The sequence below is a fragment of the Oncorhynchus clarkii genome, chromosome 11, assembly GCF_045791955.1.
Source record: "Oncorhynchus clarkii lewisi isolate Uvic-CL-2024 chromosome 11, UVic_Ocla_1.0, whole genome shotgun sequence".
NCBI lineage: Eukaryota > Metazoa > Chordata > Actinopteri > Salmoniformes > Salmonidae > Oncorhynchus > Oncorhynchus clarkii.
The window spans coordinates 24,859,781-24,873,580 of record NC_092157.1 but is presented as its reverse complement, the minus strand read 5'-3'; the positions used below and the strand labels follow the sequence as shown (position 1 = coordinate 24,873,580).

Sequence of the window (13,800 nt, the reverse complement as noted above, 5' to 3'; positions counted from 1 at the left end):
TGTGTGTGTGTGTGTGTGCGCGTCAGAGCATTCAAACCAGAGTGCACAGTCAGCGAGTGAAGCCACACCAAGGGCAGCACGGTAGCGATAGAGGCCTAGCAGGAGCTGTCTGCTATAGGTCTGAGTTGCTGTACTTACATCCTTGACATGGTCTGTCGTTATGGGCTTGTTGTTACAATCAATTGCCCCCTCGGCTACTATTATGATATTCAGCCTTTTCATTCCTGCCCGGTTCTATATGAGGGAGGGGGGTGGAAGACACATGACAGAAACTAAAACAGAGGTTTGGCATGGGCTCGCAAAAGACGGAGGGCCCGACAGTGAAAACATTGTCCATGGACCAGAGAGCAAGTGTTGATTCTTGGTGGCTTATTAACCAAAAAATGCTCACAATCTCTTTGTTTGAACATGTCCTTAATATCACATAATTTACTAACTTGGTGTCGACACATAATACTCTGCTTGTTTGCCAGTGGACTATTTTGACACTGTTGGGCCTACGTACTTTTGGTTTTGGCCCTGTAACACACTAAGGTACTCACGTCCTTGACAACACTACCGGTTATAGCTTTCCCATGTCTGTCAATGGCTCCCTCAGCCACTATGATTATGTTCAACCTTGAACCCCTGGAGCGAGTCTGGACCATAACATTTTAATTCCAAACAGAAAACAGCATATAACACACAGGTAAATGACCGTGACATGACCAAATAACTGCAGATCAGATCGTATCGCAATGTTAGCTTCATGTGACATTGAACTGAACTTTTTCCCATTCTTGGTAAGGTAACTTCATTTTATTCTAAAAGTAATCATTTATTGTAAATTGTTCAATATAAACAACAACGAAACAGAGTGAACTGGATAGTGAACGAGCATTAATTATTACAGTGAGAGAAGTGTTGTGAGGTTAAAGGATTGCTGAGTTAATACGTTACCGCAGATAGCTTCTGACACATCTTCTCCTCCCAGCCGTCCTCAGGGGGCATCTCAGGAATCAGCACCCAGTCAGCACCACACGCCAGGGCACTCACTAAAGCCAGGTATCTGGAGACGCACACACAGACACACAAAGACGCACACACAAGTCAGACAACAGCACCCATCGGCCCCACAGGACGGATCTGAACTCACACACAAGGTCACACACATAAGGTGTGTTAGCATATCAGTTTTTAAATAAGTTTAAAAGTCTGTGTCTGTCTTACCCACAATGCCTGCCCATGACCTCCAGCACAAATGTCCTCTGGTGGCTGAAAGAGAGATGAGCGAGTGAGAAGATGACATTTGAGAGAATCATATGCTCACAGACAAAGTAAAAACCCAAACAACATTTGCTAAAGCTACTATTGCTAACCTCTGTGCGGTGGTCATGATTGCATCCACCACCTCTATGATCCTGTGCAGGGCAGAGTCCGTCCCGATTGTCATGTCGGTGCCACAGAAGTCGTTGTCGATAGACCCCACCATCCCGACGATGTGCAGGGCTGAATACTTCTGGACAGCATCTTCATCAATCAACCCTGTGGCAAAGTTTAAGAACAATGCAATTATATACTTTTGTGACTAAGATTGAAATAAAGGAAAGCAATTTATTCCAAGATCCCTGACTCTTCAATGTGAGGTGGGATTAGCCATAACTTCTAAGCAGAAAGGTTAACTTGACATTGGAGCTTCATTCTAAGTTAGGATACGAAACATCCAACACGGGTACACAATGAGAAACTACGACCAATTAATTCTCAAATAAAAACCTTCTTTGTCTTCCCGGACAAATCCTTTCAGATGAAAAACATTTGGGGATTTATTCTCCTGTTCTAGCAGCAAGCTCACAATGGATTACCTCATCTGCAAATACACTTTTAAGACTGTTCAGCTTACCACAATACCAATCTTGACATTTCCACTTCTTTTCAGTGTCAATATGTCACCCTGTCAGTATGACCTCTCTCTTTTACAGCCCCATACCTTTCTCTAAGCTCTCTTTCAATGACCCCTACATCATGCTCCTGTCTGTCCCCGCAGCAAACAAACCCTTCTGCAGTACTTTTCTCTCTGCAATCCCTTTCTCTCGTACTTCTCTCCTGTCCCCGCTTGAAGTGCCAGTCCCCACCTTGCAATCTTTCCAAATCTTCGATCCCTAACCCCTCTCCTGTCCCCGGTAGAAACAAAACCAGCCCCATTCCCCACCCTGCTGGACCAGTTCCTCCAGCAGTCCGCTCCACTCCTCTCTGAAGAGGTTGGCCCCAGTGAGGCTGCCGTCCCCTCCGATCACACACAGGTTGGTGATGCCACGCTGCACCAGGTTGTGGGCTGCCTTCAGACGCCCCTCGTGGGACCGGAACTCCTTGCACCGGGCACTGCCAATGACAGTGCCACCCTGGCATGGGGGCATTACACAAACATTGAAGTGGATGTAAAATACAGCCCAGATGCAAGATGCCTACTCACACCAATCAATTATAGCTCTGTCTATGTCTACTGGTTTTGTAAATAGGCTACTGTGATTCAGTGTGTGGTCATCTATTTCTGTCCTACATGGATGGTACAGTACTCACCATTTGTAACATGCTGGAGACACTTTCCCATGATGCCTCCTTTATGTTCTCTTCTCCACCATCTACCATACCCTGATATCCCTGTAGATGCAACACAGATGTCACAAAGTACACACGCACACGCACGCACGCACACTTCCTAGGCTTAACAACCCCCCACTATTTCAAATATATAAAAGCCTCCTTCATTTTTTTACTTGTAAAACTTCCACTGTCAAGTTGTCAACTTGACTTTGAACCCTAACCCTGTCCTACAAGAGTTGCTGAATTTCCTGTTCACCCTCACAGGTGAGTTGAAATGATACAATGCACCAACTTTGTACCGCTCAAATAATTATGCAAATGTAACAACAACCAGAGCGTAGGCCTACTGACAGGAAACGATACACATGTAATAACTTTGCTTAGGCCTACTGACAGGAAACGATACAAATGTAATAACTTTGCTTAGGCCTACTGACAAGAAACGATACACATGTAATAACTTTGCTTAGGCTACTCCAAATGGCACAAACATCATTTTGCCATTCAATGTTTATCTGAGTGAATATACTTTGAGGCGGACTGGTGCTAGCAAATGAAAAAACTCCAGGCCGCACAGACTACCAACGCTTATAGGAGCATAGCCTATGCAACCAGAATGGTCGCAATTTAAACCAAAGAGCTATAAAACAAATATGTCCTACTGTGTATCAGGTCTTTGGCTTTCACATCCTGTTTAAACGGACCCGGAAGCCAAACAGATTACCTGAGCAGACCCGAAAGGGAACACACATGTGATCTGTCGACTAATGCCTTTAGTCGTTGATATAAACGTGTAGGCCACCATGTACACAAATGACAGAATGAGCAGGCATTTTAGGCCCTGGCCTGCCCAGGAAGTCAGCTGCATAGAGGCTTAACATATCATAATTCATTCAACATATGCATCATCATTAGACCCGAGGCGTAAGCGAAACCCGGCCCATTTGTCAGCGTGTAGGCTATATGTGAAATAGATGGTCTGGTTCCATCCAGATGTTAGAATATGCAACACAAACATTGCCATGTACTGTAGCCTACTGTAGGCATGTATCCTTGTGTTTGTAATTCAGCTTCCACATTATGGATGCAAGAGCTGGTCAAATGCTGGGCGGTAGCCTCTAATCGGCTAATTTTGAGAAGATTCCAAATGTTGATCAGTCATCCTATATTGGTCTACATACAAAACCACCCTGGATGGAAGGAACATACTCAGCTCAGTAAGGTGTTTACAAAGTGTTTTGTCCCAGGAATAAAACTCAAGATAAATACAGAGTGCTCCTTGTCTTGCTTTGCCCGGATAGTCCCACCTGTTGACGTATCCTTGGGTAAGGAAGGATTTTTATTGTTTCTAAAACAGTGCTGTGTGTACAGAGTGTCTAGACTCACCTCGCGAATGAAGTAAACTTTGGCTCCCACATAGATTCCCATTCGAACGACTGCCCGGACAGCAGCATTCATTCCTGGCCAACAGAAAACTCACTTGAATAAGGCATTTTTAAATAACAACATTTGAATACTGCTTAAGACTCCTGTAGCGATGGGTCCTACATCGTCTAATTAAATCAACAAGAGAACATATGGCCAAAGCACATGAGTCCTGTGCATACACTTATGAGCGTAAGTGGTGAATAGCTCAACATGTAATGTCATGCCCCCTTTCAGGCCGAAGTCTGAATCCTTTATCACCATAAGAAAGAGCCTCGCTTCCAAAAAATACCAACACTGTGCAGTCCACTTCCAGTTGCCTTGGGGAGAATTGTAAAGATGGTGTTCTGTGCCTACAATTCTAATGTCAGGTTAACCTACTGTAACTTCTTAGACAGTAGGAATAATGATTTGTGTGCTTTAGACCAGGCAGATCCATGGAACTTGGCTGACGAGGCCAAGGCATTTATAAACAATCTGATAAACGTTTGGTTTCACAGTGTAATAGTTGCTAGGCTAAGCTGTTACTAAGCAACACACTTCTGAGATTGACCATCAGGAGGATATGAAAGAAAGCAAGAAAGCAGGGGAGAAAAAAAAGAATAAGAACTGGCACAGACTTCTCTAAATGAACCTCATAGGGCCGAGCCTACATTGAGTGTGTTATAAAAGCTATTACATAATGACAAATCCATAGTTCTTCGTCCATAATCATCATAAAGGGATCATCAGATGCCACTTTACAAGTCAAGTGATCATCGCTGTTCTGTTGGCGTAACTACATGAATATGAATAGCATCGTTATATTCGTATTCCCTCTTGTAAACGATCTGATTATGAGTGCGGCAGAGCCAGAGAGAACATATGGGTATTGTAAGCTACAAGTCTGACGGACTCATCCCACAGGGCACAAACAGGTTGAATCAACGTTGTTCCCATGTCATTTCAACAACAACAATAATGTAATGGGATGACGTTGAATCAATGTCCAAAACGGATTTGCAAAAAGTAATCAATGTAAGGGACTGTTTTCTTTTTCTTCTCCCAACATTTAATCTAACTCCAATGATATTTTGAAATGTTTTGTTGATTTCACATTAGTTGACAACTCAACCAAATTTAAATCAACTGGCATCTGTGCCCAGTGGGACTTCTTTCTGAAGCTGACATTCTTGTTGTTGTTTTCAGTCGGCCTGAATGCTCTCTGATCCTCCAGATGAGTACTACAGTAGTTGTACTTTCTGAGGCCCGAGACTTATGTTTGGGGCCAAACAGAGGCTGAGCAGTAAGGCCTGCAGCTACAGTGAACCCTGCAGCGCAGTGAGGCAGACAACATTGCTTTGGCATTATAAAGCCTCCCACAGGGGATCGATCAGTGTACTCCTGGCCATTCCTGGCTGAGTCAAAGGCATCTTGACTGCACTGTAAGACTTTTCAATATAAAAACACTGTAGAATGCACAGTAACATTCATTATGGGTAAAATACTCACATTTCTGATATTAATTGGAATAAATAACAGAATTTCAGTATTTCTTTACAGTATGCCTAACGTAGATTAAAATGTTCCCTTTCAGGCACAAACCTAATGCTGCCGGGTGAGACACATAAAGCTCAGATTATTAGCAACAACAACAAAAAATGAAGAAAAAACTAATCACGCAGATAATAATTGTAATGATTAGGCTTCGCTCTACCGTAGCCTCTGGGTACAGTAGCCACCGTGAATAAAGCGCAGACTCGTGACTGTTAGGTTTGCACCATTAATACAGAGCAAATGGCTTGTTTCTTGCCCAAACAGTTAAAAATATATTTTTTTATTCTATATATTTTTTTATTGAATATTCGAAACATACAATATACTTGCAGTGAAGCCGCTCAACAACTACATCATACCAGTTATCCAACAGATTCCCATTCAGAGCGACACACAGAACCATCCAAGGTCAATGCCCTGCTCAAGGGCACGTTGACCAATCTACCACCAGGCCTAAAAACGTGAACCCGAACCCTCCAAGATCCCCCCCACAGTTCCCCAATAGCTGTCCCTCAACCATTCGAGACCCCTCCCACAGTCCACCAAGAAGAAAAATTAAAAATAAAATTAATTCCATTCCCCACCCAATGCACCAACAACCAAGAGAATTAACTAAAGAGAAAAAAGGAAAAGACAGAAGAAAACAACAATGCAAAAAAAGAATAAAACTAAATAATACATTTTAAACAAATGACATCAATGACAACTAAAATCATAACAGCAATGCCAACTGTAGGCCTTGTAAGTTGGTGGTTGAAGATATCCCTCTAGTGGTGTGGGGGCTGTGCTTTGGCAAAGTGGGTGGGGTTATATCCTTCCTGTTTGGCCCTGTCCGGGGGTGTCCTCGGATGGGGCCACAGTGTCTCCTGACCCCTCCTGTCTCAGCCTCCAGCATTTATGCTGCAGTTATGTGTCGGGGGGCTGTTTGTTATATCTGGAGTACTTCTCCTGTCCTATTCGGTGTCCTGTGTGAATCTAAGTGTGCGTTCTCTAATTCTCTCCTTCTCTCTTTCTTTCTCTCTCTCGGAGGACCTGAGCCCTAGGACCATGCCCCAGGACTACCTGACATGATGACTCCTTGCTGTCCCCAGTCCACCTGGCCGTGCTGCTGCTCCAGTTTCAACTGACCTGAGCCCTAGGACCATGCCCCAGGACTACCTGACATGATGACTCCTTGCTGTCTGTCCCCAGTCCACCTGACCGTGCTGCTGCTCCAGTTTCAACTGTTCTGCCTTATTATTATTCGACCATGCTGGTCATTTATGAACATTTGAACTTCTTGGACATGTTCTGTTATAATCTCCACCTGGCACAGCCAGAAGAGGACTGGCCACCCCACATAGCCTGATTCCTCTCTAGGTTTCTTCCTAGGTTTTGGCCTTTCTAGGGAGTTTTTCCTAGCCACCGTGCTTCTACACCTGCATTGCTTGCTGTTTGGGGTTTTAGGCTGGGTTTCTGTACAGCACTTTGAGATATCAGCTGATGTACGAAGGGCTATATAAATCAATTTTATTTGATTTTGATTTGAACTGTATAGGTTTGTGTGCATGTCTGGCACTATTACATGTATGTGTGTGTTCTTGTATGTGTTTATTTGAATGAGAGAGTGTGTATATTTATTTTTATTTTATTTTTACCTTTATTTAACTAGGCAAGTCAGTTAAGAACAAATTCTTATTTTCAATGACGGCCTAGGAACAGTGGGTTAACTGCCTGTTCAGGGGCAGAACGACAGATTTGTACCTTGTCAGCTCGGGGGTTTGAACTTGCAACCTTCCGGTTACTAGTCCAACGCACTAACCACTAGGCTACCCTGCCGCCCCATATGCATCTGTACAAACACCTACACGGCATCAGCCTTAAAGAAACTGGCATTAGTTGCAACAGTGTCATTCAAATGTACTTTTTATTATGTTTTATTTTGTCTTTTAAAAAAAAAACGTTAATCTTTGACCATCATTCTATCTCCCACACAGCAACTCCACTCCCACTTGTCTCCAATTCCACAAACCAACCCTCAGCTTCCCTCAGCCCATCCAATCTATCTCTGATGGCCACCCACTTTGGGTTTCTAGGCAACACATAACTTTCAACTATGCTGTGATGTTTAACATACAATTTCAATCTATCTAATCGAATAGAATCCACAGATTGCGAGTTGAAGATAAATACTTTAAATAAGAATAGTAGTATACTAGTAATTGACTGACCCGGTATCTCCAGATCTCCTAACAGTACTATTTCTAGGGTCAATTTTAGATCAATGCTATGCATTTTCAGCCATTCCTGAACCTGAGATCAGAAACAGGCTACCTGAGGTCAATACCAAAATAAATGGTCTATTGATTCTGTATCCTCACAACAAAATCTGCAGAGCTTCAATGATTTTATGCCCCAAATATTCAACATTTTGTTGGTGTCAAGGATTCTATATAATCATTTTAGCTGAAAAGCATGAAGTCTTGAATCTGCGTTGTTTTTCTTAATATAAACTCACACACCCTGTACCATGGAATCGGTACATCAAAAAACTCTTCCCAACTATTTTGCAATCTGTAAGGCACAGTTGTCCACATCCTGGTCCTCAAATGAAACTGGTATACTTTCCTATTTATGGTATTTTTATTCCTCCGCCAGTTTTGATCCTTTATATTGGGCAGACAGACCAGTTCCCTAAGAAGATATTACCCATATTACTAGCTGTCATACCCTGACCTGAGTATTCTTTGTTTTCTTTATTGTTTTGGTTAGGTCAGGGTGTGACATGGGTGATGTATGTGTTTTTTGTACTGTCTAGGGGTTTTGTAGGTTTATGGGGTTGTTGACCATCTAAGTGTTTATATATGTCTATGGTTGCCTAGATTGGTTCTCAATTAGAGGCAGGTGTTTATCGTTGTCTCTGATTGGGAACCATATTTAGGCAGCCATCTTCTTTGGGTATTTTGTGGGTTATTGTCTATGTCTAGTTGCCTGTGGCTGCACTAGTATTATGATAGCGTCATGGGCGGTTTGTATAGTTTGTTAAGTGTTCTTGGTCTTCATTAAAAGTATGTATTCATACTTGGTCTTCTCACTACGACGAACGTGACAGAATAACCCACCTTAAAAGGACCAAGCAGCGTGATTGGGAGGAACAGCGCTTAATGGAGAGATGGACCCGAAATAATTATGAATGGGTAACAACCTGGGAGGAGATTGAGTTGGTCGATCGATCCAGGGAGAGTGCCAGAGCCTGCATGGGATTCTTTGGAACAGTGCGAGGAGGGATACAGGAGAATGGAGGAACGGCGACGATATAAGGGTACACGGCTAGCACGGAAGCCAGAGAGGCAGCCCCAATCATTTTGGGGGGTTTTGGGGGAGGCACACGAGGAGATTGGCTAAGTCAGGTAGGAGACCTGAGCCAACTCCTCGTGCTTACTGTGGGGAGCGTGTAACTGGTCAGGCACCGTGTTATGCAGAGATGCGCTCGGTGTCTCCAGTGCGCATATCTAGCCCGGTGCGCTATATTCCAGCTCCTCGCATTGGCCAGGTTAGAATGAGCATCTAGCCAGGACGGGTTGTGTCAGCTTTACACTCCAGACCTCCAGTACGCCTCCACAGCCCAGTACGTGCTGTGCCTGCTCCCCGCACTCGCCCTGAGGTGCGTGTCTCCAGCCCGGTACCACCAGTGCCGGCACCACGCACCAGGCCTATAGTGCACCTCGGCAGTCCAGTACGCCCTGAGGTGCATGTCCTCGGCTCAGTACCACCAGTGCCGGCACCACGCACCAGGCCTACAGTGCGCCTCGCCAGTCCTGAGCGTCCGGCGACAGTACCCAGTCCAGAGCGTCTGGCGACAGTACCCAGTCCAGAGCGTCCGGCGACAGTACCCAGTCCAGAGCGTCCGGCGACAGTACCCAGTCCTGAGCGTCCGGCGACAGTACCCAGTCCAGAGCGTCCGGATACAGTACCCAGTCCAGAGCGTCTGGCGACAGTACCCAGTCCAGAGCGTCTGGCGACAGTACCCAGTCCAGAGCGTCTGGCGACAGTACCCAGTCCAGAGCGTCTGGCGACAGTACCCAGTCCAGAGCGTCTGGCGACAGTACCCAGTCCAGAGCGTCTGGCGACAGTACCCAGTCCTGAGCGTCCGGATACAGTACCCAGTCCTGAGCGTCCGGATACAGTACCCAGTCCAGAGCGTCCGGCGACAGTACCCAGTCCAGAGCGTCCGGCGACAGTACCCAGTCCAGAGCGTCCGGCGACAGTACCCAGTCCAGAGCGTCCGGCGACAGTACCCAGTCCTGAGCGTCCGGCGACAGTACCCAGTCCAGAGCGTCCGGCGACAGTACCCAGTCCAGAGCGTCCGGCGACAGTACCCAGTCCAGAGCGTCCGGCGACAGTACCCAGTCCAGAGCGTCCGGCGACAGTACCCAGTCCAGAGCGTCCGGCGACAGTACCCAGTCCAGAGCGTCCGGCTACAGTACCCAGTCCAGAGCGTCCGGCGACAGTACCCAGTCCAGAGCGCTTCGGCAGTCCAGAGCGTCCAGGCGACAGTACCCAGTCCAGAGCGTCCGGCGACAGTACCCAGTCCTGAGCGTCCGGCAACAGTCTACAGACCGGAACCTCCCATGACGGGCCGCAGACCGGAACCTCCCATGACGGGTCGCAGTCCGGAACCTACCACGACGGGTCGCAGTCCGGAACCTACCAGTCCGGATCCGCCAGAGTCTCCGTGCAGTCCGGATCCGCCAGAGCCTTCAACCGGCCAGGAGCCGCCAGCCGACCAGGAGCTGCCCATGCCGCCTGTCACGCTGGCGATGCTGGAATCTCCCTCCTGTCCGTAGCGGCCAGAGCCGCTCCTCAGTTCAGTGACGCCCTCTACGATGATCTTCAGTCCGGGGCCCGCTGTTTTGCAGTCGGAGTCCGCACCTTTGTGGGGGGGTACTGTCACGCCCTTACCTGAGTATTCTTTGTTTCCTTTATTGTTTTGGTTAGGTCAGGGTGTGACATGGGTGATGTATGTGTTTTTTGTACTTTCTAGTGGTTTTGTAGGTTTATGGGGTTGTTTACCATCTAGGTGTTTATATACGTCTATGGTTGCCTAGATTAATTGAGAACCAGAGGCAGGTGTTTATCGTTGTCTCTGATTGGGAACCATATTTAGGCAGCCATCTTCTTTGGGTATTTCTTGGGTTATTGTCTGTCTAGTTGCCTGTGTCTGCACTAGTATTATTATAGCTTCACGTTCGGTTTGTTTTGTATAGTTTGTTAAGTGTTCTTCGTCTTCATTAAAAGTATGTATTCATTTTACGCTGCGCCTTGGTCTCCTCCATACGACGACCGTGACACCAGCGCATCATTTTTTTTCCTCTCTACACTATTAAAACATGTTGTTTTTACAGTATTATATAGGCATACATTGTAAATCATACTGTAAATTCCAATGAAACATTGGTTTAACAATAGATTCCTTTAAAGAAGTACTGTATTTCAAATGGTACTGTAATTCCACCCCACAGAAGACAGTACCTTACCACAGTTTTGGAGTGCCAAAAACCGTTTGACCACTAGTGAGTGCATGGTATTGCTGTTTCTGGCTCATTGACATATTTTGAGGTATGCCTTGTAAGAGGCTACCAATGTCACTGATATGTGGTAGTAGTGCCCCAACAATTAAATGTGTAAAGGGGGCAGATTGGAGTGGCAGCAAGTCTCAAACCTTGAATGGTTGAGTATTTGTCCTTGGTCTGTATTGGACGTCGTTAAGGTTTCTAGAAGTGGAAGTGGTTCATACATTTTTGGTATATACTGTATATATAGATTGTTTTATACAATACAGCACTATGTTTTTCTTATTGTAAAACATTTTACAGCAACCCTGCTGTGGAGCAAAACTACAGTATTTAACTGGCAACTCCGCCGCTAGTATAATGCTGTACATTTACAGGGACGATTTTTACAGTGATGACCATGTTGTATCCTGCAGTGGGTAAGGGCATTTGGTCATCATTGTAGGGGTGTGTGGGTAAGGGCATTTGGTCATCATTGTAGGGGTGTGTGGGCAAGGGCATTTGGTCATCATTGTAGGGGTGTGTGGGTAAGGGCATTTGGTCATCATTGTAGGGGTGTGTGGGTAAGGGCATTTGGTCATCATTGTAGGGGTGTGTGGGCAAGGGCATTTGGTCATCATTGTAGGGGTGTGTGGGTAAGGGCATTTGGTCATCATTGTAGGGGTGTGTGGGTAAGGGCATTTGGTCATCATTGTAGGGGTGTGTGGGTAAGGGCATTTGGTCATCATTGTAGGGGTGTGTGGGTAAGGGCATTTGGTCATCATTGTAGGGGTGTGTGGGTAAGGGCATTTGGTCATCATTGTAGGGGTGTGTGGGTAAGGGCATTTGGTCATCATTGTAGGGGTGTGTGGGTAAGGGCATTTGGTCATCATTGTAGGGGTGTGTGGGCAAGTGCATTTGAAATAGATACTGCAGTACAATGTGATGGACCATGTGGAATATAGGTTTCCAACCATGGCTCATAAGTCAAGATTGCTGCAGTAGGCCTATAGTAATAAAGTTATATTTTGAGCAAAGGCCTACTGCAGCAATCTTGAAAGCGGTTCTGCTTTCTCTATGATTCAATCAAGTCGTTTGAGCTGATTCCCACTGCTTATTCCTCTTTTGAAAAGCATGTACACTTGCTGAAATAATTACAGTACAGCTGGTATGGCCCTATTTTGACTAAGGCACAAGTCACATTCATAAAGTGACAGTAGGCAGCATACGACAATGGGTTTCCTCTGACGCTGCCTGCAGGTCCTCACGTAGGCAACACACAGGCTAGGGCATCCCTGAAGCTTATAGCAGTCCCATAACTTATTTCAATTACATTCTCGTTCATAATAATCATAATAGTGAACGTCTGCTTTTTAGAGACAGACGTATTACATTTCAAAATGATGAAGATAGCAGCATGAACACTATCGTTTTTAGTGACTTCCTGGTTGGGAGGAGTCGTCGTGAACACTCATCCTCACTAATTCCTTTATCACCCCGATGTTATAATGTGGCATATTACTATGAAGCATACCAGTATTATTAAGGGACAAATGCTACAATACGTGATCACACGAACAGAACGAAACTCCGCAATGCAGTGGCAAGAATTCGAAAAATTAAATCACCTCTCCTCTCTCCACACTTCGACCGGTGTCATCGTTTTTGTTAATGTTGTGGAAAATCAATACAAATCAGATGATTGGCCTGATAATCGAATAGATGTCGAGCTATTTGGCTATGTCGGCATTTGTGTTTCACCTTGACGGGAGCCTGCAGCTAGCCTAGTGGTGAGAAAATGCTCCATATGTGGGTAATCAGAGCTAGCTAACCACCGAAATGCTAAATGCGCCTGTGATATCTGCTACTGTAACATTACTTCAAATAATTGCTATTTTTATTGAAACATGGTATCAAGGCTAGTTGATTCAATATACGATGTAACAATGTGTTTATTTTCAGTTCAAATTGGTGCTTTTCGCCCTCTACGGGCCTCTCCACTGATACAATGTCATAGCATACAATCTCTTGCGCTGTCATCTGTCACAGTACCTTGAGCATCCCCTCCGCTAGTCAGCACTGCGATGGATTTCCCTGCTCCCGACAGACTCTCAAAGAATCTCTTGCTTTGGTTGTCTGGCTGTGCCATTTTGGCGGCTTTCACTTCTTCTTATGAATAAATTGGTAGTTATACAGTTATATTTAAAACAGTATAAATTGTGCCGCTGATGGAGGGCTAAAATTGCTGTCCGCCCCCCTTTCCTCTCTTCCTTCCCGTGCCCGCTATTCTCCCACTGCCTGGGTTCCGCATGTACTCTAGTAAGCGATTTGCATAGAGTACAAGTTGGCGATAAATTGACATAATCGTCAGCAAATGAACTTTCGCTTCACGTAGACCTTTCCGTATTTGGACCAATCGGAGACTTGTGGGTGTGCAGATTAGGTGATGAAATGGGAGGTACCTATGAGCAGTACACGAGTAGGCCAACCTGACTGTAAAACCACTGAATGTGGCAGTACATTGAATAGGCCTAATCACATTTTAATGGCTGCTAACATTGAATGCATAAAGGCTGACCATAAAAGACAGGCCACTTCATGAGTTCGGTGCAGTGTATAGGATCTATGTTATTGAAAACTCAAAACTGTTGTGCAAAAAAATCAACCTACTCTGCAGATACCTGAGATGCTTCCATATTTAAAAGCTACCACTGGTATTTACATT

General features: G+C 45.2%; 1 protein-coding gene across 4 annotated transcripts in view; it reads right to left on the bottom strand.

Annotated features, from left to right (window-relative positions):
• Positions 1-13,400, bottom strand: part of LOC139420403 (phosphofructokinase, platelet a) — a 30,005-nt gene extending 16,605 nt beyond the window's left edge. For 2 of the 4 annotated variants that reach the window (XM_071170463.1, XM_071170462.1), the window contains exons 1-8: positions 13,128-13,367; positions 3,970-4,043; positions 2,560-2,640; positions 2,192-2,381; positions 1,359-1,524; positions 1,210-1,254; positions 940-1,048; positions 543-638 (exon numbers count right to left, since the gene is read on the bottom strand). In XM_071170463.1, coding sequence (XP_071026564.1) covers positions 543-638; positions 940-1,048; positions 1,210-1,254; positions 1,359-1,524; positions 2,192-2,381; positions 2,560-2,640; positions 3,970-4,043; positions 13,128-13,224 — 858 coding nt within the window. In that variant the 5' untranslated portion in view covers positions 13,225-13,367. Of the gene's footprint in view, positions 1-138; positions 235-542; positions 639-939; positions 1,049-1,209; positions 1,255-1,358; positions 1,525-2,191; positions 2,382-2,559; positions 2,641-3,969; positions 4,044-13,127 lie in introns of all 4 variants that reach the window. The other 2 variants (XM_071170466.1, XM_071170464.1) reach the window with 2 other exon arrangements.
• Between the last annotated feature and the right edge of the window lie 400 nt (positions 13,401-13,800).